Here is a 27732-nt window from a genome sequence, read left to right on the forward strand (position 1 = left end):
CTAGCTTGCGCCTTAGCAGGAGCCCCCATCCCACCATTCACCGAAGATGTCCACATGGTTTTTCCGAGTTATGTCTTTGCTGCATTAGGGTGTTCAATGACTCACTTCTTGGTGTTCGGAGCGAGAATCTATTCCGACATGACCGTTCGTGAAGAGATGCCACGGTGAGAATCCAGACTGTCCGTTGGCTCCGGATTGGCTTCGGCACCGGTGAAAGTATGAATGCAGACAGTTGCGGACCCTCGCAGCTTTCGGCCGGTGAACCTGCCGGATAATTCTCTTGTGAAGTGGGACAGGCAGCACTGAGGAACATGTCACAGAGACGTCATTGCCATTCTTCACCATACAGGCATTGCGTCGTTAGTTGCACTAATCCTTGAGTGTACGAATGTTGCTATCTTGTTTTGCCATTGGCTACTGTTGTGGTAGAAAGTTGGCTGGCTTTCCATTGATCTACCCCTGGCTATCGCACATCTGAAAATCACCTGTTGACTGCAGTAGTCGTACGTCCGCCAGCCTTGATCACGGCAGCCAAGTGCAGCTCATTTCTGGATGTGTTAGAGAACAGAGCGGGGGTTAAGGTTCGAGTAGCGGCAAGCCGTCTGTTTTCTTGGAATGCAGATGCCCTCTTCTGGCGCCGGTACATATTTCCTAACAGCTTCCGCTGGGTGATCTTTTCCCATGCGATGTCGCGCCTGCCATTGGGATCAACCTTTGGGGTTACCAGGCCCATGCGCTTGCATGAGTTCACCCAGTGCAGGAAGTGAGATTATAAAGCCGGCAAAGAATCTGGCCAGTGAGTTCAGTCTAGATAGAGTACATATGTTATTTCTTCTGAGGGTTGTAGCATCAGTGTTCATCAGCTTCAATATGGCAAAGTACGAGAATGCTCCTAATCAGTCCATCTTGGTCAAAGACTCAAAGGTGGCGTTTCGTTGGTTGGGACCGAAACATGGGATTCCCGTAATCCATCTCGTATCATTCAGGTCAGTCCATATCAGCCGGTATATGTATTGGGAGTATCGCCTCACACCAAGCAGGGCTACAATGAGCCAGATAGATCCAGTTTCTGTGAATAAGATAGCCGAGAAGCGGCCAGTCATTCTCTTTGACAGCGTTGGTGTTGGCAGATCCGAGGGAAAAGTACCTACATCATACGCAGGTTGGGCGGATTGCTGCGCAGAACTCATTATACAACTCGGATTTGATCAAGTCGATGTCTTGGCCTTTTCGATGGGCGGATGCGCAGCTCAGATGCTGGCTTTGAATTACCCAGCTTTGGTCCGCCGTTTGATCCTCATTGGGTCCCTACCAAGTATTGGACCGGGAGTCGTACTTCCACCGCCCGCACCCTTTCAGGGTATTCGCATGGCAAATGATCGTGAATGTCAGGAAGCTGCGCTCCTGGAATTCTGTTTTCACTCTTCAGAGACCAGCCAGGCAGCGGGGAGAGCGACGTTTCGGAGAATGCTTGAGGCCAGAGATGATTGGTCTGATTTGATTGATACGGATGGCACCCGACGTCAAGTCCAGGCGTTTGCCAAGTTTATGAATCCGCAATACTCATCAGAAGGCTCTTTCGGGCGATTCAACGAACTGAGAATTCCGGTTTTGTTGATCAGAGGTGAGTACATGGATCTTGACTTACAACAAGCAAAGTTTAAAGCTTAGAGAAGTACTGATTGCCCATGAAAACCAGGATCTCACGACTACGTCTTTGAAAGGAAAACATGCCAAGCTATGGCAAGACAGATGTACAACACCGCTGTCAGTGTTTATGAGTTTCCAGATGCTGGCCATGCTCCACACTGGCAATATCCAGAGGAGTTTGCTGAACTTGCAGACTGCTTTCTATGTGCTCAGGACACAATGAAGGTCCCAGAGCTACCAGTAAGTTGGGTGCGTTGGATTCATGGTTCGGACTTGGTCAGCAAGATTTAAGGATGGGCTCTGTGCTCGGATATTGGGAAACAAGGAGCATGCTTCACGTAATTAGTTTAAAAGGTTCCCAAAGATCGAGCTTGTAGTTCCATCAATTTTCCTCTCAACTCTCAACAGCTTGCAACTGCAATTCAAAGTTCGTTTGTCTCTGTCTCTTTGAGGAAACCTTGCTTCGGACTCGGTTGCCTTTAGTTCAAGGTACTTATGCGTCCGCACTCAAGGATCTGGGCCGAGACCACCATCGAAGACACGAGCGAAGAGGACACTGCGCTCAAATTCAAGTAAGAATACCAGATTGATCCAGCCGCCACCGTGATATCAGTAATTCCATTGCGTAGGTATTTTCGGAAAGCTGCGGATGGCGAACATGAAGCCAGGGAACGGCGAGCGAGCTCGAAGATGAGCGGCGAACATAGCTCAGTTGGGAGAGCGTCAGACTGAAGTATGGGTCCGCAAGACCCATTGAAAACTTTATTCAATCAATCTGAAGGTCGTGTGTTCAATCCACACTGGTCGCATCTTCACTTTTGACCGTTGTGAATGAGTATAGAATCTGAAACTTATCACGCAAGTTTTCAGTCAAGTTTTGACACTGGCTGACCTTGTCTCATCTTCAACATGCGAGAAAGTGTCTGTTGAAGGCGAGCGAACCATTGGCTAACGTGACAGTCGAACAACGGAACAACATGTATGCGGGCATCATGTGGAATAGTTGTCTTTTGCACCATGAGCAAGCATCGACTTGACGTTCACGAGAACGACGGTGTCTTGTCAAATGTCACTCACAGTACCTGTGTGGATAACCTCTGTGCCTGAACGCGATCATGTTCTGCTGATAGGGCTAGCCTCAACCCAACTTGCCTCTTGGATGGTTTTACTCTTAGGATGGGATAACAGTCAGGTGGATTCATCCGCATACTCGCAGTACGATTCATGTTTTACATATGAGCGGCAGCTATTATCGGAAGCAGGAAGTGTTTTGTTAGGTTGAAGAAATTACGACGATACACAGACAACGCAGTGCACATGCAAAGCGGCATTGAACCAATGATGATAAGCTAGATGTCTGGCCAACTAATACATGTCTTACTCGATCATCAGCTAGGGAGAAACATTTTGCAGATCTTCGGAATTGCTTCCCCATCTGGTGGTATTTCACATAGTTTAAAGTTCGAAAGATTAGAGACACCGATGCGGGCCCGGGGTTTGCTGGGCGGGTTCACAACAACATTCAACAGGCTGGACCGCACCCACGCGAACAGTAGAAGAGTTCCGGCTACTTGCTTACTTACACGACGATTCTCTGTCTATATCCGCCGTCAAAACTAGAGTTTGGCGATGCTCATGTAATGACGAGTATGACACAATGCAAAGCCCCGCAGAGATGCAACGGCGAGGCGCAATCAGTACTCGTTCAGCGTAGTGTCTGACCTTGTGAGACATGGTTCTCCGAACTGGACGAAAACAGCCAAACACCGTGACACCAACACCAGTCGACCCAATGACAGCAACTACGTTAGCAAAATACGGGCCGTCGCGCCTGGGAGATGCCGTGACCCTGTGAGACAGGCGAGAGATAGCTTTGGGCGAGTGACGCGAAGGGGTAACAAAGAGGATTCCACATCTCAGACCTGGGAACTTGGGAGATGCTGGGCATTTCGTTTTAAGGCTCGAGGTCGGGCTGCTTTTTGTGTCCGTTTTGCCGTCCCCGGTAGCTACCGCTTTCTCTAAATTCCATCCTAGTCTTCCATCCGGTTTACTTTGCCCATATCCCACACGATGTCGACCCCAATTCCACGACCACCAGGTGTGCCCCTCTTGGGCAACATCAACAACATCGACACCAAGAACACCTGGGCGTCACTCAAGAAGCTGTCCGAGACGTACGGCGAGATCTTCCAAATCAAGGTCCTCAACAAAACAATCATGTTCGTTGCCGGTGCCGCACTCGTGGAGGAACTTTGTGACGAGAAACGATTCCGCAAGTACGTTGGCGGCCCCATCGTCGAGATCCGATACGCTGTCCACGATGCTCTGTTCACAGCCTACGACCACGAGGAGAACTGGGGCATTGCACACCGCATCATTGCCCCCAAATTGACAGCGGCGTCCGTGGCGGAGCGCTTCACGGACATGCTCAGCACAACAAACGAGCTTCTAGAGAAGTGGAAGGGCCTCGGTGTCAACGCTGAGGTGTCTGCCATTGGCGAGCTCAACAGATTGAATCTCGAGGCTACGACGTTGGCGCTCTTTGGCAAGAAGCTCAACTGTCTCACTGGACCGGAACATCCGATGCTCCGAGGAATGGAAGACTCGACATCCGAGGCAATGCAGCGACCTAACCGACCTGGTCTCTTCAACTGGCTCTTCTATGGAAGCAAGTTCAAAAAGGGAAAGCAAGTAATGCGGGCATATGCCGAAGATCTGGTCCAATACCGGAAGAGCAACCCCTCGGACAGAAAGGATCTGCTGGCTGCCCTTTTCAGCACAGTGGACTCCGAGTCGGAGAAAGCTTTGACTCACGCTCAGGTCATTGACGAAATCGTCTCCATGCCCATTGGCAGCAGCACGGCGCCAGGCATGGTCAGCACTGCCATCTACTTCCTGCTGAAGAACCCTAACGTCATCACTACTGCACGCGACGAGCTCAATCGCGTTGTCGGTGACGGCGAGTTGCACTTTGCGCACCTCTCGCAGCTCAGGTACATCGAAGGCATCGTCCGCGAGTCTCTGCGACTTTCTTTCGCCGCCCCGGGCTTCAACATCGAACCCATTCCTAAGGACGGCGACAAGAGCCCCGTGTTTCTCGCAGGAGGCCAGTACCAGATCGCCTACAACCAGCCCATGATCGTCGTACTCGCGGGTGTGAACCGGGATCCTTCGGTCTTTGAAGACCCATTGGCTTTCAAGCCTGAGCGTATGATGGGCGACAAATACGAGCAGTTGCCTTTGAGTGTAAGAAGATCTTACGGTAATGGAAAGCGAGAGTGCATCGGTAAGCACTATGCGTGGTTGTGGAACATGGTTGTAGTGGCCAAGTTGATCAAGGAGATCGACTTCACTATGGCGGATCCTTCGTATGAGTTGAAGCAGGACGGTTGGTTCAACTTGAGACCCGTGGACTTCCATGTCAGAGTCAAGACGCGGGTGAACAGCAAGGCTCCTTTACTGTAAGCTGGTTTGGGATTCTTGTGATGTTCCAGATTGCCAACGAGCGGATTCATGAGCGGTATAATGTCACTTTAACGACTGATTGTATTGGATGGTTTTGACGCAAAGATGGCTTGCACTTTCTTGAGATTCAACGATTAATGATTATTCTTTTTACTATCCAAGCGACCGCTTCCTTGCTCAAGGAATAGCCAGAGACAGAGAGGCATCATCCGCCTTGCTACCTCTCTTCGAGATTCCACCCTGTGCCAACGCGATCTCGCCCTTGGCATCATCAGCAGCGAAGAAGGCAGAGGTGGCGAAAGGAGCACCAAGCATGCAGGCGCCAGTGTCGATGTTCAGTGCGCAGAGCCCAGCTTCGGCATCTGCGTTGTTGCGGATGTAGTTACGGACAGGAGTCTTGATGGTGACGCTCTTACCATCGGCACCGGCGAACTCGAGATCGATGGTGAGGTCCTTGGGAACAGAGTCGCAGCTGCCGTTGTAGGAGACGTGGCCGATGGAATCACGGGTAAGACCGGCGGCTGCGAAGAAGGCTGCAAGGCCAGCATCACCGATGGGCAGGTCGTTGATCTGGGTGCCAGAGTCGATCATGCAGGACTTTGTGGTGACCTCCGACCTGTCGAGGGTGACGTTCTTGACCTTGACAGTGGGGGGAGAGACGAAGTATCCGACGGTGGCACCAAGGCCGTCGTTCTTGACGAGAGGCACCCGGACGAGGTCACCCGTAAACTTGGATAGGTCAATGGCGCCGAAGACGGCGTTGCCGGTGAAGGTGCCCTTCCAATCGGCGGGGGCCTCGTCGAACCAGATGCTCTGGACGGGGGCGCTGATGGCTCCCTTCTCGAGGAGATCCTGACGGACGTGAGGCCCGGTGGTGTTCCATTCCGCCGTGCGGTAGAAGGGCGCGACGCCGAGAATGCCGAGGTCATACGGGGCCGGCTTGCACTGGCCGCCGTCCAACAGGCGCTGCTGCATGTAGTTGGCAATAGCAACGCGGGCGTCCACCTTTGATGTGAGGCCGGCGTCGCCTGCAAAGAGGAACGTGTCGTTGACGCTCTCTTTGCCCTGGACGATCTTGGTGTAGCCGCCATAGGCGTACTGCGTCACGAAAGGTTCAGGCTTCTTGGCCGTCGAGCTGTGCGGGTAGTCGTAGAAGGGCTCGGCCGTGGCGTTGCACTGGCCCTGGCAGAAGAAGCCGGTGCAGCCCCAGTTGTTGATGGCATCGGGGCCAAAGACCCAGAAGTTCTCGGAGCCCTGGTCGAAAACAACCTCGACCGAAGTGTTTGCGGCCGAGTTCATCAAATTCGTGGCGATCTTGTGGCCGCCGCCGTAGTAGTAGTGCAGAGGGATGCTGACGGTGGGGATGGCCGCGAGGGCACCGTTGGCCAAGGCCGTCATGACGAGGGACTGGGCAAGCATCTTGTCGGTAGGGGCGAGGTTGAGCGAGTGACTGAGGTGCGTGGTGGAAGAGAGGCTCAATCCCGGTGTGAGGGTTCACGTTCTCTTATCATCTAGTGGTGTTGTGGCCACATGCTCCTGGCCCATCTGAGTTCACGGCGGGGAAGATCACGACCGGGGTCATGCTAATGCTATTTTCGGATACTAACTTTTTAGAATCTCTTATGACTTATGACCTGCGAGACCGAGGAATATTCGGGCGACTTTCCGGAGAAAGCAGGTTCACGCAGCCTCGAGTCCCGGCTTGGCTATGATCGCTCCGGAGCGACCCCTGAAGAATCGCTGCCGCTAACGCCGGTGGGAGCCGTGAGAAGAGTCTTTTTCGTATTAAGATTGTGACAGGCATCGAATAGAGTGCTGATATGGGGTCACAGTGGACGTTAGTTGGTGGATATCAACGGCTTTCTTATTGTCGAACCAAAGCGAGATTGGCTCAATGCGCCCAACCACCATCAAGCTTCGTCTAGTATTTTGGGTTAACCCCAGGGCGGTAGGGCCGACGGTTGGCCCCGTTGTGACGGTTGTGTTCTTTTTGACTTGTTCTACCGGGATTCGGCAGTCGTCCGATCTTTGGGATACGAGCTTTTTGGCGGAGATTTCACCTTTTAGAAAGCCTTGTTGCAAGGGTACCCCTGGAGGGGGAAACAGTCCACGATGATGTCAAATCCTACCCAAGATGTTCTTCATCGCCAAGCAGCGGGTCGAGTGATACGGGCGGGTTGCCGAAAAGCTTGTCCCGGCCCCTGAAGGCTGGCCGTTGGTATTAGATGAAGTGACGCTGCAAGTCCAAGCAGACCGTAGCAGAGAGTGAGACTCGACACGCTTTCCCACGCTCGCAAGCAAACGAGAAAGAAGATGAGGCTATCATCGGTTTCAGCTCTGCTTCTGAGCAGCTTCGCTCTCAGTCAACCGACCACGAGCGGCCATGCAGTTCACGAGGCAGTGAAGCAGCTACCGCAGGGCTGGCGGCACGTCGCTACGGCCGATGACCTCAACACGATCCAGCTTTCCGTCGCATTGAAGCAGCCCGGCTTATCAGAGCTCAAGGCGCGGCTCGAGGTGACCAGCGACCCGAACCATGCCGAGTATGGCGCACACGTATCTCGTGACTTGTTGGAGATGTTCCAGGAGCCAAACACCGATGCCCACGCCGTTGTCGCGACTTGGCTTTTTGCTCACGACATTCGGAACTTTGTTCAGGACGGCGCTTGGGTTCGCATCAACACCACCGTCGGTAAAGCGAATCGCTTGTTGGGTTGCAAGTTCTCCAAGTATCAGTACAAGAGCGAGAAGGCCGTGTTGCGGGCCAAAGAGTATACTCTTCCCAGCCAGGTCTCAGAGGTTGTCGACTTTGTCTTCCCGGTTACCCAGTTCATGAGCAAGCCGCCTAGACGACAGATTAAGTCGAGGGAGTCTGGCAAAGTGAAACGACAGAGCACGAGTGAGTTCAAAACGGATTCGAATGACAAGGTTTCTTAAGACAACACTAACACATCACAGTGCCTCGGAGTTGCTGGGATTACACCACCCCCGATTGCGTCGTAGATCTCTACAACATCAACTACAGCCCACCGAACGGCCCATCACCCACAGACTTTGGTATCGCCGGCTTCCTAGAGGAATATCCCAATGTTCCCACTCTCCAAGCGTTCCTGGCATCCTACAGCCCCCGCAGAAACGCCACCGCCTTCTCGCCAAAGTACAATCTCACCGTGGAATCCATCAACGGCGGCAGCGACACCACTGAAGGCGGCGGCGTCGAAGCTTTGCTGGATATCCAGTACAGCATGCCCTTCATCCAGCCGATGAACGTAACCTACTTCTCCACCGGCGGGCGCGGCCCCGAGATCGGACCCGACGGTAAAGAAAAGGACCCCAAGGACAGCGCCCACGAGCCCTGGATCGAGTTCCTCGAGGCTCTGCTCGCGCGCGAGACCATCCCGGACGTCATCTCCATTTCGTACACCGATGACGAGCAGCTCATTCCGCAGCCGTACGCCCGTCGCGTCTGCGACCTCTTCATGCAAGTCGCCGCCCGCGGCGTCTCTGTTCTGGTAGCTACCGGCGACGGTGGCGCAGCAGGCATCGGGTCTGGCGATTGCATCTCCAACGACGGCAAGAACACGACAAAGTTCATCCCGACGTTCCCCGTCGACTGTCCCTGGGTCACGGGCGTCGGCGCGACGGGCAACTACGCGCCGACGGAGCCTGCGTGGTACAGCTCCGGCGGGTTCAGCGAGTACTTTGAGCGTCCGGCGTGGCAGGAATCCGCGGCCAAGGCGTACATTGCCGGCATCAACGGATCTCACGCAGGCTGGTACGCGCCCAACGGCCGCGGCAGCCCGGACATCTCGGCCATTGGTTCTCGATTCCTGATGCAGCCTGGGTGGACGCAGAAGGGGACGAGTGCCAGCACGCCCGTCGTCGCTGCTATGATTGCTCTCGCCAACGATAAGCGGATGAGGGAGGGAAAGCCTGCTTTGGGGTTCCTTAACCCGCTCCTGTACTCTGACAAGGTTCGTTCTGCGATCAACGATGTCACAAGCGGGTCTAGCGGAAGCTGCTCTTACGGGACGAAGGTTGAGAGCGGGTGGTCTGCGACTGCTGGATGGGATCCGGCGACTGGTCTTGGGACGTTGGACTTTGCCAAGTTCCTTCAGGCGCTGGAGTAGGGCTTTGTAATGATATAAACTTAATACACTTGATCAAACAATTATGACTTTGATAACTGCTGTGTATAACAACCAAAGCCAGCCAGGCTTCATGATTCTCAGCCCTTCAATCATGCCAGTGCCCCTCCAAGTAATTCTCGTATTCTCCGCCAAAGTGGACAACCTGAGCAGCAGCATTCTTCGGCTTCTCGGCCAAGAACTCAAACTCTGGCAACACCAGGCTATCAGAGCCGGTGATCTTGAGCGCCAACTGCTCTCCGGCGTCAAACTGGATGGCAGTGGGCCATATCCAGACCTCCATCTTGACAATCTCCCCCGACTGGACCTCAATATCTTCATCGTGGGCCAGTGTCTGCCAGTAGTTCGGCGACAGCTCCGGCGCGACCTTGCGCTTGGAGGCGCGGAGCTTGCCGTTGGGTCCTAGGTACTTGAGCGGGTTGATGTTGGGGACCTCCTTAGTATCAAACACGGGGAGTGCCTCTAGGGGGATGTTGAGGTGCTCAAGGTCTTTGCCGCTTGCATCTCGCTTCCGGAGCTGGGCATAGACGTCAAAGTCTGTAGCGGAGGGGCAGGATACGTGGACTACGAGCTTGGTTGGGCCCAGCAGCTGTGTGGACTTGGTAAAGGTGTGCGTGAAGACTATGTTTTCCGTGCCCTCGTAGCCAAGGGTCGTGGTATCTGTGTTGTTGGATTGCCGCAGTGTCTTGTCGGCGCCCAAGTAAAGACGCTGGAGTTCCGTGTTGGTGGCGCTGGGTGCTAGCCAAGGTAGGGAGTCAAAGGGGAGATCGATGATGGGCGGCTTGCTGTAGCCTAGCACGGCCAACCTGACTGGCGAAGTATTCTCCCATCCGTTATCGATGCCTTTCATGTAGCGGTCAAAGAACTTTTGCAGGTCATTGGTGCGCTCTTGGCTGTACAGGTCGAACCACTCTTGCGTAGCATGGGTCACGATCCTAAGAAGAAGTCAGCAGATTGCCGTACAGGCGAAGCATGGGACAAACCATTTGTTTTGGTGAGGGATCTCCTCGAAGCCTCTGAAGCTCCCAATGGTGTGAAGCATCGTCGAATAGCTGCCCAAGATGTACGCCGGGACCTCAATCCTGTCCATGCGAGCTCTCTTGTCATCCCAGTACGATCTGAGACCCTGCCCGTGCTTGAGCAGCATCTCGACGCTATTCTCTTGATGACCGCGACCTATCGCACAGTTAGTTGAGTCAAAGAACGAACACTCAAAGAGAATAGGTGTACAATGTACCGCGAACCACGTTGTTAATCATCGACCCGAAGCCAATCGAAGGAATCCCGCCGCGGCACAGACTCTCGCGCATATGATCGCTTGCACCCTCCAGAGGGGCAATGCACGTCAGGTGAGGCGGTCTCTCGGCGGCAATGTACCACTGACATAGCGCAAGCCACGAGTTGCCAGCCATGGCAACCCTGCTTGTGCACCAGGGTAGCTTCGCGATGCCTTCAATGGCGTCGTGGCCGTCCTGGCCCTCTGGGGTACCCCACGACCTCATGTCACCTTCAGAGTCGCCGCATCCTCTGGCATCCGCGTTGATTATGGCATAGCCTTTCGGCACCCATTCAGCGGGGTCGAGTCTTGGAGGCAAGTCAGTCTCTGGGTCTGATGATAAGGGCGCATGTACGGGTGAGCCTACCCCTCAAACGACTCGTATCCAGAGAGTTTACTCAAGGGAACGCCACATCGCAAAGGAACTGCGTGGAGATTCAAAGTTCCTAGAAAATACTGTTAGTATTTAATACGCAACAACACAATCGGCATCATATTGGACAGTACCGGTGTCAGTCTTTCCATAAGGCGACCACATCAGAATGGCGGGGACCTTCTCGTCCGTCTTCGGCCGAAAGATGTCAACGCGGATGCGGGTCCCGTCGCGCAGCGTCAACGGCTGGTCTCGCTCAAGGATGATGTCGCACGGGAGCGGACGATGCTCTGGGGTCTTTTGACTTCCGGCTGAGAGCTCCACGCGGGAAGGCTCTTTGGGAGTTGGCCATGCTGGAGGGATGGTGGGGGTCTGGATAACTTCAATGTTGTTGACGATAAGTGGCGCCATTGTTGCTTAATCTAACAAACTCGCAGAGATAAATACCCGTTGATGCAGGTACAATGTTTGTCTAGAACAAGACTGCTAGTCTCTTTGATGGCAGCAGCTTCGCATGTCTGTTATATTGTTATTACATGAGACCATCCTAAATCCGAGCTCCCCGGCCTGTCTTCACATCTCAAGGGACTCTGTAAATCCTCGGATTTGACCCAATTCCTGATGACAGATCGTCGAGGACGCCCAGAAACACGGCCCCCTTCGCCGGCATGGCTCCACGGCAGATTCCCACTTGTCTACCAACCAATGACATTGCCATTTTCGCCCTCTTGGGGCAATATTGGCCTGGGGGAGGTCCGAGGGCCTTGTACTTATTGGACTCAACCTGGAACCTGTTCATACGTAGCCCTACGGTCTGCCTGTGCCATGCGAGACGTCGGAAAGAGCCTGGACTTATCCATGTCACGTATGTTTGAGTTCTTCCCCGCCATTTGGCCCTGCTGATCACCCGAGGCGCGTCAACACTACGCTACCAACCCCGCCCGGCAGCGTCTGGAGATGGGTCCCGGCGACCTCGGGAGTTAAGAACGTTCCGGTCGCCGATGAATAAATCGGGCAACTTGGCCGAGACGGCCGTATTCGTCCGTGATTTTTCTGGAGAGCTCCGTCTATCTTTATTCAGCCACCCACCTCCCACCGGATGCCTGATTTTACGAGAGGGTCGCGACCCGGAGAAGTGGACGCTAGCGAAAGAGGGCAACTCAATGGGTCAATTCCCATGTTGTGAAGTGTTCCGACCATGGCCACAGGTTACTGCATAAGATGCATCTGGTCTGCTGTGTGATAATTATGGCGGGCAGCTAAAGTCAAAGTCCACCAGGACAGAAAAACACGAAACCTCACAATGGGCAGCAAAACATCAACAGCACCGGCGCTCTACGTCGACGAAGACTGCAATTTCTCAGTCATCCGCAACCTCCCCATTCCCGACCCCGTAGACGGCGAGGTCCTAGTCAAGGTGCTCTACTCAGGCGTTAACCCCGCCGACGTCAAACACGCACCGTACATCGGTGTCCGCTCCGTCACCCTCGGCTACGACTTTTGCGGCCGCGTCGTCCGGACCGCCGGCGAGAATGCATCGTCCACCTTCAAGCCCGACGACCTGGTGGCCGGCTACGTACCCACGGGCATGGGCAAGCCGATGAGGCACGGCGCGCACCAGGAATACCTGAGCTGTCCGGAAGACATGCTCTTCAAGGTCCCAGTAAACCTGCCCCAGACGCACGCCGCGAGCCTCACGGTGGTGCTGACCACGGCCGCCGACGGGCTGTACAACATTTTCGGCTACCCTCTTCCAGGGGAGAAGGCAAAGGAAGGGTTCAAGCCTGGCCCGCTGCTTATTTGGGGCGCATCTGCCAGCGTTGGAATATGCATGCTGCAATTAGCGCGGGAGAGCGGCGCGAGCCCCATCTTCGTCACCGCGTCGCCGGGGCGGCATGAGATGCTTACGAAGATGGGAGCGACGCGCTGTTTCGACTATAACGCCCCAGACGTAAGTTCTCAGATCAAGAAGGCGGCGGAGGAGGCTGGGGTGGGGCCGATTCGGTACGCTGCCGATTGTGCGGGTTCAAAGGGAGAGGTCACCTCGGCTTCGCAGACGGAGGCGTGTGTTAATGATAACGCTATTGTTCTGTCTGTCGTGGCGAAGCCGGGTGGGAGGATCAAGATGCCGCTGGCGTCGGCGAACAAGGAGATTACCTTACAGCTGGGCGGTGGTCCCGTTGTCACAATACCGGCGCGGCTGGAGGATTGGGGGAGAATGTGGAAGGCGTTGATGTGGTCTGTTGAGAATTACGGCACAAAGATTTCGATTCCCGTGGTGGATGTGTTCAAGGGAACGGCGGAGGATGCGCTGGAGGAGGTGAAGAAGGTTGCTGACCAGGGCAAGTTTGGGAAGCTTGTGCTGGAGCATCCTTTGCTTTGAGGGATGAGAAAGCCAGAGGATGAGCATGAGCATGAGCATGAGCATGAGCATGAGCATGAGGTATCATTTTCCGAGGATTCAATATCTTGTACTACATATGGCTGTCTACTCTAAGCCTTTTGCTGATTTGAACAAAATTTATTCCATCTATCCGTGCGCTGAAGAGGCTCAAGGGTTTACGGGGCTCATGATGTACTGGCAAGGTAAGGGATGTAGGTGTAGGTGTAAGCCGGAGTCGGCCGGCCTCGTCGGCAGCTCAAGACCGACGATAAGCAGCGCATTCCCGGACAAGCTCCGGTCCTGCGCCGGTCCAACGGGTCTAGACTCCGGCAAATTTATCTCGGACCTATCAGCACCCGTCCAGCTATCCGGGACCCCACCCTCTCCACTCCGGGTCGGCAACCCAAAGGCCGCGCTCGGCTCCTGCATCGGCGGCCGCCCCTCACCCCCTCCATTTCATCGGCTCTTTTGCAGTTCTCTCACACACCAAAATACCACACATACTAGGTGCAGCCAACAGAGACCAAAGGTCTTTGCATGCTCTAACCAGTCTGTAAGGGTCATTTTTGCGGCTATCTGTTGGCTTTACCGAGTGCTATCCTCTTCCGCCACACCCACAGTTCCTCCCTCCCTCACACTCCCGGCACCACTCAGTCCGTCAACCAACACCGGTGACCTGTCAGGACTCTGTAGTGCTCCACCAAAGTCCCTCTTAAGAAGAACCCAAAGGTGGAAGGTCCATCATTTTCCTGACGAAATAGCGGGGATTCCGCACGTCTTTTCGGTAAAACGGTCCAGCAGCAACAAACATCCCAGCAATCCGGGGAACTAGCAGGAAAACCCATACAATTCTCACTCGATTTTTTTCTTACCACACCTTATAGCCCCCAGTCACCAGTGACCTTTAATCGCTTTATGCCCCCCCATTCAGCCCAGTTCGGCTTTGTCGCCATTTGTTTCCCTTTCGAACCCCTCTCCTCTCCCATCCTGTCCTATCCTCCCCCTTCCCACCCTGCGAAACGGTTTACCGACCTTCCTAGTTCTACCAGATCTTTAGAGTTGAGCCTCATAAACAAACACTCTATTGGACGAAAGGCGTGATTCTGCGAAACTAAGAGCTCTCTTCCCCCCTCTCTGTGACCGTACCTTATCCCATCCACACACCCAACCACCCGCCCCGATGGCCGCCGATGCAGATGAACGGACCCCCCTCCTCAAAGTCAAATCCGGCGCTGGAGCCGTGAAGCGGGTCGGTCGCGGCCTCTGGTCACCCGCAAACCGTATCCTCTTCGCCGGCTTCCTCGTCTCCCTGACACTAGGCCTCACCCAAGTTCCGTGCGCACAAGTCCACCCCTCTCTTCCCATCCGTGTTGTACTACGGCATGGCTACGAGGATGTGTACCATAGTAACGGAGACTGACATGTATCTACAGCATCATCTACGTCTTCCGTGTCATGGCATGCGAGACGTTCTACAAGTCTCACGCGCCCTACGACGGCCCCCTCTCGGAAATGTGCCACCGCCGTGAGATCGACGCAAACACGGCTACCCAGGTCTCCATCCTCGGCATGACCACCTCCGTCTGCGGCATCCTCAACCTCTTCATCTGCGGCGACCTCATCAAGCGCTGGGGCACCCGCTGGGCTCTCATCAGTCAAACCGGCCTGCTCGGCATCCGCGTCTCGTGCCAGGTCCTCGCCGTGTCGCAGGGCGCGCAAAAGGGAATCGACATGATGCAGTACACGCAGCTCATTGGCATCTTTGGTGGGCCGAGGGGATACATGTAAGTGCTTCACCTACCTACTTACAGGAAGGAAAATGAGATGCGCTGAAACCGCGGCGCTAATGCAATTGGTATTCAAGGCTGGTTCTTAACACGGCAATTGCGGAGGTTGTCGAAAGAAGAAAGCATACCGGCGTCTTTGGTCGGCTACAGGGCGCAGTCATGATCGGTACCGCCATAGGCTACTTGCGTAAGTTGATACTCTGCCTTTCTTACCATCGTCTGCTAATTCCTAATTAGTCGGTGGTGTTTTGGGTGATGTGTTCGGCATCACCAGTCCCTTCGTCGTTGCCATCGGCTGTTTTGCCTTTGCGACGACCTACGGCGCCATCTTCTGGCCGGCACCCCCAGAAGAGACCGAAGAAACGGACGGCAAGACAACGCTCGGAGCTTCTGGCTTCCTGGCTCCTATCAAGGTGCTTATGCCGTCAAAGTACCGCCTCGAATCCGGCAAGATTGTCAAAAACTATGGCCTCGTCTTCCTGGCCCTGGGCATCTTCTTCGGCGTGGTAAGTCCACTATTTCATGATGCCTTGCGTGCATTTGCGACTTCGGTCCTTGTACAACATCGCTAACGGTGCCCCAGTTCGCCACGGGTTATGCCCCCATCCTCATCCAGATGTACGCCACCTCCCGCTTCAACTTTGGCACGACGGAGAACGGTATCCTTATGTCCGGCAACTCGTGGATCCGCGGCATCTTCTTGATGTTCATCTTTCCAGAAATCATCGACAGCGGACGCAGATGGTTTGCCTCGTCATCTCATGCCGGAGCTCTTCAAAAGACACTCACCCAGGAGGAACGCAGCGTCATCCCCACTCACCCCGAAGACATGGACCCGGCACCCGGCTTGATGAACGCTTCCGAGCCAACAAAGGCGCCGCCTGAAGAGGAGGACGAGGATAGCACTTTTGACCTGTTCTTCCTGAGGTGGAGCTTGGTGGTGGATGGCATCGTCACGTCCCTGGCGGCTTGGGCGACGGAGGGCTGGCATGTCTATGCCGGTGAGTATCTCAACTTTGCTGCTCACTTTACCCCGAACTCCAGAAACTAGAGCAAGATGCTAATCGACTTCATTCGTAGCCGCTTTCCTGCTGCCATTCGCATCCGGGTCGGCTCCTGCAGCCAAGGGCGTCATCACAGAAATGTGCCCGCCGCATATGCGACAAGATGCCCTGAGCGCCATCACCCTGGTTGAGAGTGCAGCGACTCTGACGACGCAGGGTATCTTTGGTTTCATATTCGCCACCCTATCTGAGATGGGCAAGCCGAATCTCACCTTCTTTGTGAACGCCGTGAGTGCTCACACATGAGTCTCTACATTTCTAATGCTTGTTCTCTAATCGCTTTATAGGCTCTCGCCGTTGTCGCCGTGGGCATTCTTCTGCTGGCTCATTACCCCCCGGTTAACAGTACGCGGGTCGAGGGTGAGGCGATTGAAGAAATCGGTGAATCAAATCGAGACATGAATGAGTGCCGAAATTTGGCAGAAGTCACTCATCGATCGTCATGAAGGATAAGTGAGAATGAAACTCATTCGCTCGACTCATCTACGACTCTATGCCAAGGCCGATGAAGAGTTAGGATAAATGGTTTCCTGCCGTAAAAGTTTTCTTCATTTGAACTCAAATGCGGCGTCATTTAGCATTTAGACTCGTTGGTGCACTTCAAAGGGTGTGCCGTAGAAGACCATCGTCGGTGAGTCTGGTTGTGTGGGTATTGCGAGTTTCAAACGCAGGTATCGCTGGGACTGATGTACATAAAACGGACAAAAGGATTTAAAGTGATTATTCAACGGTTTTTCTTCAAAAGGTACCTTCAGACTTTTCGCGTGCCGCATCGCCGACTTCATCACGTTCTAGAACTTTTGCCTCATCACCAAAGCCTTCAAAAGTGTCCTCGATCTGCGTTCGCCGGCCAAGGTCACGGCGGGGGTGGAGCCGCCTGTCATCGGTCTTGGCTCGGCCTTCTGCTCCATGACATCAGCGGGCTGTTCGCATACATCATCGATTGCGTTCATGCGGATCGGTGCTTTTGCCCCGAATCTGGGATTCCCCTAGCACACTGCTACTCAGTACCAGTAGGCTAACCACCAAATATCGAATTTGAATGATTTCCATTCATGAAAGATGGGAATCTGGCAGTGGCGTCTGGTCTCCTCCGGAGCTAGATCTCCGGAATCTTGGTAGCAGCTGCATCTTGGATTGCTTCACACAAGTGCCGGTGTTTGCTTGATGGTCTAAATCGTCTTAGTCTACCGCGCCATTTGGCCCCCGCAGTTCTGGTCTTCGTCACATCTAGTCTTCAGATCTGGATTCCGTGGCTCCTTCGAATTCCCCCATGTCCATTTGAAGGCTCTAGGTAACCAATTGACTTCAGCGCCAGGGTATCGGGAGATTCGCCATGATACCCATTCATACACTGACTGGTCTTCGCTGCCACGGAGTTATCCCCGAACTAAGACCGTAGTTCAGAGTCGAGAAGGCGAAAAGACGAAAAATCGAAAAGTCGAGAGGCCAAGGAGGCTCCGTACCGAGCGTCATCGATTCCTGCGACCCGCCGCTTGGAGAGCGGGTGCTAATGCGGGTATGGCCTAGTTCCGTCGTTCCCCATGCCGCTACTACAGACATGAAGTGACAAGCACTCCTCCCCGTCTTCAGACTGCTTCGACGTAGTAATCTGCAGTTTGTGATTCGTCCAATATGAGTGACGGTATTGTTCCTCCAGAACTGCGTCATGGCATTGAGTTTTGATGGCACTTTTTGTGTGTGTGTGTGTGTGTTTGCCCGTTCGAGCCCCTCCACATAAAATGCCCAAGCACCAGCGGGTGGCGGCACAGCTCACCATCTTTCTCTCTGGTATAAGACCTCTCTCAAGACCTTTTGAATCTAAGGGGGACTGTCCAAAGTATCATCAAACATCCCAGTTAAACTGCCCAAAAGACATTCAATATGGGTTCCACCGATACATCATTCGCAGCCCACGTGGCAGGCCAGTTCAGTACCTACGAGAAGGACAGACAGATGACCTCCAAGGAGGCCATCTACAGTACCAGCAATGGCGTCCCCATGCCTCACCCTTACGAGACGCAGCGATGCGGAGAGAACGGCCCTTTGCTGCTGCAGGATTTCCACCTGATCGACCTCCTTTCTCACTTTGACCGCGAGCGCATCCCGGAGCGTGTCGTTCACGCCAAGGGCAGCGGTGCTCACGGTTTCTTTGAGTGTACGGACCCGATTCCGGAGCTTACGCAGGCCGATATCTTCGGTACTAAGGGCAAGAAGTGCCCCATCACCGTGCGCTTCTCGACTGTTGGCGGCGAGTCTGGTTCGCCGGATCTTGCTCGCGACCCTAGAGGTTTCTCTGTCAAATTCAGAACAGAGGATGGCAACTGGGACATGGTGGCGAACAACACGCCCGTCTTCTTCTTGCGAGACCCTGCCAAGTTCCCCATGTTCATTCACACGCAGAAGCGTGACCCGCAAACGCATCTTAACCATATGGATGACTCGTTCATGGTACGTTCTAATCCTCTGACCTCGCAGTTGATCCTTGCTAACAAGAATCCATAGTTCTGGAACTATTTGAGCGAGAACCCCGAGTCAATCCACCAAGTCATGATTTTGATGGGTGACCGCGGAATTCCTGATGGCTACCGATTTATGCACGGCTACGCCGGCCACACGATGAAGCTCGTCAACAAGGACGGATCATGGGTCTACGCCCAGATTCACATGAAGTCCCAACAGGGCACCAAGTTCATCACACAAGAGGACTCTCTAACCAAGTCGGCTGACTACTCCGGCAAGGATCTCTTCGAGGCCATTCAGAACGGCGACTATCCCAAGTGGTCAGTTGAGATTCAGACCATGACGCCCAAGGAGGCAGAGGACGCGTGGGAGAACGACAAGATCAACGTCTTTGATCTCACGCACGTCTGGCCTCAGGGCAAATACCCCCTCCGCAAGGTGGGCGAGTTCACCTTGAACGAGAACCCTCAGAATTACTTTGCGGAGGTCGAGCAGGTTGCCTTCAATCCTTCGCACATGCCCCCCGGTATTGAGCCCTCCGCCGACCCGGTCCTTCAGTCACGTCTGTTTTCCTACCCTGATACCCACCGCCACCGCATTGGCGTAAACTACCAGCAGCTACCCGTCAATGCACCAAAGACTGCCCACAAGATGGCCAACTTCCAGCGCGACGGGGCTATGGCATTCTTCAACCAGGGTGCGCGCCCCAACTACCTCAGCTCTATCGACCCCGTTCAATTCAAGGCTCGCACCGTCGACCTGGACAAGACGCATGGTCACTTCACAGGGCAAGCCATCACCTTTCTCTCCGAAATCAGGCCAGAGGACTTTGTCGCGCCGCGCGCCCTGTGGCAGAAGGTTTGGGATGAGGATGCGCGTGAGCGTTTCATCAACAACGTCACGGGCAAGATGGAGCTGTGTAAGAACCCGGAACCTTTGAAGAAGCAGATTGCCATCTTCAGGGAGGTTGACCCCGAGATTGCAGAGAGGTTGGAGAAGAGCACCGGTATCAAGGGGTACGAAGGTATTGCCAACCTGACTTTCAATGGTACGCACAATGGTTTTGCAAGGGAGAAGAAGAACAAGTACGCCAATGGCATCGACGTCACGACATGCCAGAGTCTGACGGATAACAACGGTGCGCCCATTAGGGGCACCCATCGCAACGTTGACAAGGTTGTCAACGGCGAGGGTGCGAGGCACTGAAGATTTTTCGAATTGTAGTATTAGAGATATCCATATAATATGAACATGACTTTTCTTTTCGCACATTATTCTACATTTTCCACTTCCCAGTTCGGTGTTGCCTGGATGCGCTGGGGCTGTGCTGACGGTGTGTCACCACCGTGTCGCTTATGATTCGTCGAAAGGATGAATATTCAGCATGTAATGTGCCTTGCGGATAGCCGTACTCGCATCTATGAAGTCGACTATTGTATAAAGCTTTATGTCCCCATGCGACGAGAAGTGAAACCGCTTCAATCGCGCATCGCTGTATATACTTCGTTCAGTACCATTCAGATAATAGTTGGAATTAAAAGTTGCATCAGCAGGGCCATTCATCAACGAGACGCAATGGAGATTTCATACGAGGCAGTCTTCAGATCGTTAACAGGGGTTGCACAGGCTACTAAGGCTTCTCCTGATGAAATCAACACAATTGGAAAGCTGCTGTCTCCAGACAACGAAGACACTGAGACCAAGATCAAACCGGCCAGTCTATCTTTTCTAAATTGGCAAGTCATTATCCGGCAAAATGTCACAGCAATGACCGGAGCCGCCATTCATATTGCACTTGTCGCAGTAGCAGTCTCGTTACTCCGCGAGACAGCCCGTCAAAACCAGCCAGCAACAGCAGATGAAATCAACCAATGCTGGACCATCATCCACAACGCCCTCACATCCACAACGTCTTCCCGAGCACAGTTCACCGCTTCTCGTAGCGCACAAGGCTTCCTCTCGGTACCGCTATGCAGCTTGGTTAAAGACGGCAGCATTGACGAGCTCATTCGCCTACACATTTGGATGCCGGACGGCAAGTGTTACGGGCTAGACCCGATTAGTGGATCCAAGCCTCAGCCCGGATACTACTACAGCTCACCGCGCCGCTTCTATAAAGGTCCTATTTAAGCGCTTTTTTTTTATAGAACCTCTACAGAACCTCCGCTCTAAAAACCTCTATTCTTTAATTTAAATTCTATATATTAAAATCCCTTTAACGTAGACTTATATAGGCTAAACTTTTAATATATTTAAGCTCCTCTTTTTATTTATTTTATTATTAATTATATTATATAATAGAGGCGAATATAACTATTAACGTACTACTAAATACTTAGTTAATAAAAGCTATAATATAAACTTAAAAATAGATTATTTAGAGTTTATAAAAACTAATAGAAGCCTAGAAATAGAGTAAAATAAAAAAAGCGGCGGATATAATAAAATAAAAGCGCGAGTATAAAAAGTTTAATAAAATTTTATAGTTATTATAAAAATAGTTTTAATAAATAAATAGACCCCCTACGCTTTTTATTAAAAAACCTAACCTCTATAAAACCCCCGCTAATTTAGAAGCGCTTTTTAATAATAAAGCCCCCTATAAAAAGCCCCTATTAAACCTAGTAAAGTTTTTAAATAATAAAAACGAATATAATATTTAAAAAGCCTAGATATATAATAAGCTCGTTATCAATATACTATTTTATTATATTAATAAAGAACGGAAATATTTTATTTTTTTATATTTTACTACTCGGGTTTAAAAAGTAATAAGCTAATTCTATTATAAAAGAGAGAAAAATAGAAAATAAAGGTCCGATAAACTCTTTACGTATTTTTTATAAATATATAGCGACCTTTATTAAGTTAAGAACGCTTTTAACGAACTATTAATAATAATTATAAAAAAAGGTAAAAAGTTTATAATATTTTTACCCCGATTTAAAAAAACCCTAGTTAATACTAAAGGCTAAAAGTAGCTTATAAACGTTATAATTTAATACTTTACTTATACTTTAACTTTATAATTAAAAGAATATATAATTACTATGCTTTAAAATAAATTATTATATACCGGCTTCTTTTATAGCGTCTAGGTAATAGCTAGTAATATAAAGGGCTATAACTTCGATTAGCGTAACCCCTAGATTTTAATATAAAAAAGATATTACGTAATAAAAAAATATATTAATAGTAATAAAAATATAATTATAATTAAAGCTATAAAGGCTATAAAGCCTAAATAAAAAGCGAAATTATTAATAAAGCTAAAAACTTAGCGCTACTTTAGTTATAATAAAGTCGGATATATTATAAAAAACTATAAATAAAAATAGGAAGCTTATATAGTTTAAGCGGCGCCCATAGAGTACTATATAAAAAAAGTAAACTTAGATAATAACGAATATTATTTAAAAAAAGAATAGTTTTAATATAAAATCGGGTACTAGAGCCTATAAATAAAGAACGGATAAAATAAAAGTTATTTAATTAATAACGGACTATAAATAGGCCTTTAGCGCTATTTATTACGAGGATTAATAAAATATATAAAACTTTAACGCTAATAGATTATAAATATAATATATATTTTATAATAAACTTTTAATTAGCCCGCCGTCTTTATTTTTTATATATAAATAAAATAAAATATAGACTTTGCGAATTTATAAATAAGTCTATTTAAATTATAATTAAAGGGGTCGTCGCTTTTAACTTCGAGATTAGTAGCTATATAGAAAAAGTATATATATATATTATTAAAGGCCTAGATATAAACGTATTTTTTAAAAAACCTTAAATAGAACGGAACTATATTATATATAATATAGCTAAATAGTAGATTTAATATAAAAAGGGTAAAATAAGAATATATTTTAGTAAATAAAAAGAAGGCGCTATAATATAAAAGATTTATAAAATATAAAGCTTAAAAGCCCCCTCTTTTATTATTTTATATTATAGAGTTATTATAAAAAAAAAGCGCTAACTAAGTAAATATGCTATAGGGATCTAAGTAATTAGCTTTACTAATATTAATAAAGCTTTAAAACTAAAGAGCGAGACCGATTACTTTTTTTAACTATTATAATAAATAAAAGAGGAATACGGCGACCTTTTTAAATTATTTAAAGTATACCCCTTTTTACTAGCTTAGTTAAGAATCGATTTTATAATTAACCTCGAGTAGTAATTTAATAAATAAAAAGCGCCCCTCCTCTAAAGCCCCCTCTATTTTATATTCTATAAAGAACTACTAGTATTATATAATACTTTTAAAGACTTATTTAATAAAAGCTTTATTCGAGTTAATAGCTCCTTTACTAGAGCCCCCGTTCTCTTTATTAAAAAACTAGGGGGCGGCCTACGCTTTTATTATAATTATAAAATATTAAATATAATTATATAAAAAGACCGTTACTTTTTATTATTAATTAATAAAACTCTTTAAAAAGTTAGTTTAATAAAATAGTTTATAAAACTAAACGTTATAGCGGCCTTTTATAAAATTAAAGTAGTTAAAAGATATTAAAAAAAGACTACTTTTTAAACGTAATATAGCCTTTTTAAATAAATAGTTTATCTATTTAGCTTAACCGGGGCGCCCGCTATATTTTAAAAATATATAAACTAGACCTTAAAGAAATTCCTCGATAACTTCGCTTTTATATATATAGACGATATATTAATATATTTAAATAGATTAAAAGTAAATTACGAAAAGAAAATATAGCGGATATTATGTATTTTTATAATAACGGGCCTTAATTTCGACCTAGTTAAAAGCGAGTTCTCTATTTAAATTATAAAATACGTTAGATTTATTTTTAAAATAAAATAAAAGATCGTATATAACTTAGAGAAAATGCGTACTATTTATAAATAGCTCGTATTTAAAATAGTAAAAGGGGTTAAAAGCTTCTTTAGCTTCGCTAACTATTACTACGTATTTATATATAATTACTCCGCTATTATTAAACCCCTTAACGCCCTAATTAAAAAAAGGGCGCTATTTAAATAGATAGCTAAGTAAAACGCCGCTTTTAAAACGCTTAAAAAGCGTTTTATATTCGCGCCTTTATTTTAAAGCTTTAACCTTAATTTAATAATAATTATTAAGATTAATTACTCTAGATTTATATTTAAAAGCTCCTTTATATAAAAGGATCCGTTAAATATATACTAATTAATTACTTTTTATTTATAAAAGCTTATACCCGCTTAATATAATTACTTAATTTATAATAAAGAGCTCTTTATTATAATATCCTATTTAAATATATAGGATATAGAGCTATAGAGCTCTTACGGATTTAAAGTTATTATAAACTATAAAAAGTTAAAGTATTTTATATAAAAATAAAAGCTAACTAAGCGCTAGAGCTATTAAATAAAATAACTTTTATAATACTATTTTAAAATCGAGTATTACCTAGGCCGTTTATTAGCCGCCCTAAACGCGCTCTTTAAATATAAATAAAACGCTTTAATTAACTAGGACGATAAAAAAGAGAGAGGAAGGATTATTTAAATAATTCTTAACTTTACCCGGCTAGTGACCGGCGTAGTTTACTAAACTAAAACTATAAAAATACCCGAGCTATTTAAAACCGATATTTTTATAAACGACGTAGAGCTTTAATAACGATAAAATAAAATAAAAGTAAAGGATAAATAATATTTTAAAAGGAATTAATATAGAGGTATATAGAATTAATATAGAGGTATACACCTTATAGCAGCATACATATTCGCCCCTATAATTAACTTAAAATTTTAATATATCCCCGCAAAGGCAGTTAAAGTAGTTATATTAACATTTTATATACTTAATAACTTTAAAGCTTTTACTAAATAAAATATCCCTTAAACTATTCCTCGTAAAGTATTTAACGTTTAAAAATAAATATTTAATATATTTAATAACTTAGTTAAATATTTATAGGTCTTTTAAAAATATTTAAAATAACGTAGCTATAAAATCCTTTATTTAACGTTATTTAATACTATCTCTTACTCGCTTTACTACTTTTAAATATTAAGTTATAATAGCTATTTACTTATATAATACCCTATTATCTTTCCTTTACTAAAAACACTAAACTAGTTTCTTATTTATTACTAAAATAGGTCGGGGGCCTAACTAGAACTTAGTTAATAGACCCCCTATAGGCCCTTTATTAAAGTTAATTTATTACGGCTTCCCGGCGGGCAGCCTCGCTTATAACTAATCGAGCTTTAACTATTAAATATTATAATAATTTAGTATCGAGGTTATTAGCCCTATTAAAGTAGTATAAGCTCTATAAGAACTAGCTATACTATGTTTTTTAGTTTATTATAGAGAGATATTATAATTTTTAAGTTTAAAATCTAATAATAAAGATTAAAAAAAGACGTTCCCCGAAGCCGTTATTATAAATAAACCTCCTATTTATTAAAAGTCGACGATTCTTTAATTTTTAAAAAGATTTTATAAAAGTACGGGATACTAAGCTTAACTAATATAGAATAGTTATTATTATACGCTCCGATAGGGGGTAAGAATAGCTTCTTTTTAAAGGGCATTACCTTATATATAAGCCGGTATTACTTAGTAATTAACTTAAAATATTTTAATAAAACTATAAAACGAAAGTTATTAAAGTACTTTAAGCGGGGGCTAAAGTAATCTCGGCTTATAAATACCTCGTCCTCTATATATATTTATTAAAAGCGTAGCTCCTAGTTATTAATTATATCTTATATAACGTCGACGAGTTAATATAAGTAGCTAAGACCGTTAAAAAAGTAGCCTTTAATATTATTATTATTTAATTTTATACTAGAAGTTATATAAATACCGAAGTTCTAATATTTATAAATAAAGTAGCGGGCCTATTACGTTTTTATAAGTAAATATATAGAATAAAGGTACTATAAAATTAAGTATTAGTTATCGAACTCTTTATATAGCTTTTTCTAAACTTTTTTAAAAGTTTACTTAGTTTTAATAAAAACAATAAGCTTCTATATAATAAATACTCTATAGTAAGTATATAGAATAATTTAATTTACCGTTATATTAATATAGGCGCGGTTTTCGTTACTAAGCTCGACCGTTATTAATAATTATAGTTAATAATCTTTATCGTTAAACTTATTACTATTATTTATATTACTAAATTTCTTTATTTATTTCTATTTAGCTTTAAGTATAATATTAAAATTAATATAATAAATATAGAGCTATTACTAAATATCTAGAAACTTTTTACTTAGTATAGCTTTTATCTATTTATTATAGTCTATAATAATAATTATAGGGTAGCGAATCGAGTATTACTCAACTAGTTCTTTTATATTTTTTAAAAAAAATCAGAAGCCCTTTAACTATTTATTATTAATAAAACTAAATACTACGTTATAAATAGACCTAAGGCAGGTTTACCTAGTTATTTAGAATAGTAAAAGCTTAAAGCGATTAGTATTATAAGTATTATCGAAGCTAATTACTTCGGGGAACCGCTTCTATATTTAGAGGTAATAAAAAAAGGTCCAGACTAGCCTAATAAAGCGGTTCGGCTTATTATTAGCCTATTTAATAATATAAAAAATCTCCCGCTTATTAAATAATTTAATTAACGTAGCCGTCGGTAAATAACTATTTAACTTTTTTTAGTTAAGGCGCGCTCGGGTATTATAAATATCCCGCTAAATAAGTATAGAATCCAGAAACTACTTTTATATAATAATACGGACGTTACGTACCCGAATATTAATACGACGGCTTATATTTTTAATAAAATCTTTAATAGGCTAAGTAAGCTTTCGGTATAAAGGGTAGGTAAATACTTTAAAGCTTAGTTAATAATTATATTAACTATAACGAGGGTTTAGTAAATAATGTAAAAGCTATTTACCTTCTTTTTGCGCTTCTATAATTATTTATTATTAATAGCCGTACTTTTAGGACCTCCGCTATCGGATATTTATACCCTTTAAAAGACCGGGCTTATTAAATTAATTATATTAAAATAAATATTATATAAGCCGACCTATCTAAGAAGTATATTTATACCGTTTTATAATACTAAACCCGTTAACCTTTATAAATATATTAAGTTAATTAAAGAGGGCCTTAGTAATAGGCTCTAGGCTATTTAGGATCAATAGGTTTAGGATTATATTTAAAGGGGGGGAAGAGGATTTTTCGAATCGGTTATAATAAAAAGCTATAATTTAAAAAAATAATAGGCTCGAAGAAAGGTCTTATTATAGAGGTAAATATAGGAGTAATAAGTTTCTTTAAAAACCCTACGTCTCTTATTAATAGCAGCTTAGCTCGTATTATTAAAAAAAGGTAGTTATTAACCTTTTATTAATATTAATAACCTACTAAATAAGCTTAAGAGTGTTATTAAAATGCTCTATAATAAGCTATTAAAAGTCTTAATATCTATTTTAAAAAGATAATAAACTCCGCTTTAATAAAATATAAAGGAGAGTAGTACGTTAAATACTTTAAGTTCTTTTTAAAAAACGGTACGTAAAGTAAAATATAAATTTAAAGTATTTATTATTTTAATAGGGGCCGCTACGAATAGGTAAAAGTCGGGATAAAGTAATAAGTTAAAGGGAGTCGGTTTTATTAAAGAAACGGCATTTAAAGTAGAGTCTCGGTTCGATCCTAAAGTAATAAAGCTAATAATAAAATAGTAATCGTATTTATTATAATAGCTCGGGTAATAAATTATTAATTAAGTCGCTATATATTTAAAGGTCGCTAACTTTATAAAATTAACTAACGCTAGGACGGCTACTAATTAAAAAAGGGGATAATAATATATTAATACGTTAGCGTTTTAAAAAGGGTATTATATTACTAGAGCTACGAACTATAGCTCGGCGGTATAGATTATATTATAGTTTAAATATTAATATATCGATACTAAATATAATAAATAAAATAGTAAAAGAAATTCTAAATAGAGAGAGTATTTAAGAGCGGAGCGGTGGAATTTAGATATATTAATAATAAAATTTTAAGTTAATTATAAAGGCGAATACGTATACCGCTATAAAGTATATACTTCTATATTAATTCTATATACCTCTATATTAATTCCTATTTTAAAATAT

General features: G+C 46.4%; 9 protein-coding genes and 1 non-coding gene across 10 annotated transcripts; 8 read left to right on the top strand and 2 right to left on the bottom strand.

Moving 5' to 3' along the window:
- Window positions 1–870: 870 nt before the first annotated feature.
- Window positions 871–1941, top strand: BDZ83DRAFT_587559 (Alpha/Beta hydrolase protein; the record flags this gene model as incomplete). The annotated part of the gene is made up of 3 exons (XM_060506060.1): window positions 871–986; window positions 1038–1624; window positions 1700–1941. The coding sequence occupies 3 exons, from the start codon at window positions 871–873 to the stop codon at window positions 1939–1941; spliced, it is 945 nt and encodes a 314-aa protein (XP_060360536.1).
- A 406-nt stretch (window positions 1942–2347) lies between these two features.
- On the top strand, window positions 2348–2459 carry BDZ83DRAFT_t256. Its single transcript has one exon. It is a non-coding gene; the product is annotated as a tRNA-Phe (tRNA).
- Window positions 2460–3720: 1261 nt separating this feature from the next.
- On the top strand, window positions 3721–5115 carry BDZ83DRAFT_655624 (cytochrome P450; the record flags this gene model as incomplete). The annotated part of the gene is made up of 1 exon (XM_060510811.1): window positions 3721–5115. The coding sequence occupies one exon, from the start codon at window positions 3721–3723 to the stop codon at window positions 5113–5115; it is 1395 nt and encodes a 464-aa protein (XP_060360537.1).
- A 177-nt stretch (window positions 5116–5292) lies between these two features.
- Window positions 5293–6534, bottom strand: BDZ83DRAFT_587511 (aspartic peptidase domain-containing protein; the record flags this gene model as incomplete). Its single annotated transcript, XM_060506054.1, has 1 exon — window positions 5293–6534. One exon carries the CDS (start codon window positions 6532–6534, stop codon window positions 5293–5295), a length of 1242 nt encoding a protein of 413 aa, XP_060360538.1.
- Window positions 6535–7428: 894 nt separating this feature from the next.
- On the top strand, window positions 7429–9245 carry BDZ83DRAFT_587532 (tripeptidyl-peptidase sed4; the record flags this gene model as incomplete). Its single annotated transcript, XM_060506059.1, has 2 exons — window positions 7429–8014; window positions 8074–9245. 2 exons carry the CDS (start codon window positions 7429–7431, stop codon window positions 9243–9245), a joined length of 1758 nt encoding a protein of 585 aa, XP_060360539.1.
- Window positions 9246–9351: 106 nt separating this feature from the next.
- Window positions 9352–11323, bottom strand: BDZ83DRAFT_655627 (Alpha/Beta hydrolase protein; the record flags this gene model as incomplete). Its single annotated transcript, XM_060510812.1, has 5 exons — window positions 9352–10198; window positions 10247–10439; window positions 10501–10872; window positions 10938–10985; window positions 11047–11323. The coding sequence occupies 5 exons, from the start codon at window positions 11321–11323 to the stop codon at window positions 9352–9354; spliced, it is 1737 nt and encodes a 578-aa protein (XP_060360540.1).
- Window positions 11324–11963: 640 nt separating this feature from the next.
- On the top strand, window positions 11964–13498 carry BDZ83DRAFT_44152 (chaperonin 10-like protein). The gene has a single exon (XM_060503111.1). The coding sequence runs from the start codon at window positions 12216–12218 to the stop codon at window positions 13293–13295; it is 1080 nt and encodes a 359-aa protein (XP_060360541.1). The 5' UTR covers window positions 11964–12215; the 3' UTR covers window positions 13296–13498.
- An 803-nt stretch (window positions 13499–14301) lies between these two features.
- Window positions 14302–16660, top strand: BDZ83DRAFT_44162 (major facilitator superfamily transporter). Its single transcript, XM_060503112.1, has 7 exons — window positions 14302–14630; window positions 14729–15079; window positions 15160–15269; window positions 15320–15588; window positions 15666–16083; window positions 16163–16374; window positions 16434–16660. The coding sequence occupies exons 1-7, from the start codon at window positions 14476–14478 to the stop codon at window positions 16590–16592; spliced, it is 1674 nt and encodes a 557-aa protein (XP_060360542.1). The 5' UTR covers window positions 14302–14475; the 3' UTR covers window positions 16593–16660.
- Window positions 16661–17940: 1280 nt separating this feature from the next.
- BDZ83DRAFT_680055 (catalase-like domain-containing protein) lies at window positions 17941–19877 on the top strand. Its single transcript, XM_060511197.1, has 2 exons — window positions 17941–18597; window positions 18652–19877. The coding sequence occupies exons 1-2, from the start codon at window positions 18031–18033 to the stop codon at window positions 19813–19815; spliced, it is 1731 nt and encodes a 576-aa protein (XP_060360543.1). The 5' UTR covers window positions 17941–18030; the 3' UTR covers window positions 19816–19877.
- A 184-nt stretch (window positions 19878–20061) lies between these two features.
- BDZ83DRAFT_635025 (uncharacterized protein) lies at window positions 20062–20786 on the top strand (the record flags this gene model as incomplete). The annotated part of the gene is made up of 1 exon (XM_060509141.1): window positions 20062–20786. The coding sequence occupies one exon, from the start codon at window positions 20065–20067 to the stop codon at window positions 20737–20739; it is 675 nt and encodes a 224-aa protein (XP_060360544.1). The 3' UTR covers window positions 20740–20786.
- Window positions 20787–27732: the final 6946 nt, after the last annotated feature.

The sequence above is a fragment of the Colletotrichum acutatum genome (genome assembly GCF_030867785.1).
Source record: "Colletotrichum acutatum strain CBS 112980 chromosome Unknown BDZ83scaffold_116, whole genome shotgun sequence".
NCBI classification, from domain to species: Eukaryota; Fungi; Ascomycota; class Sordariomycetes; order Glomerellales; family Glomerellaceae; genus Colletotrichum; species Colletotrichum acutatum.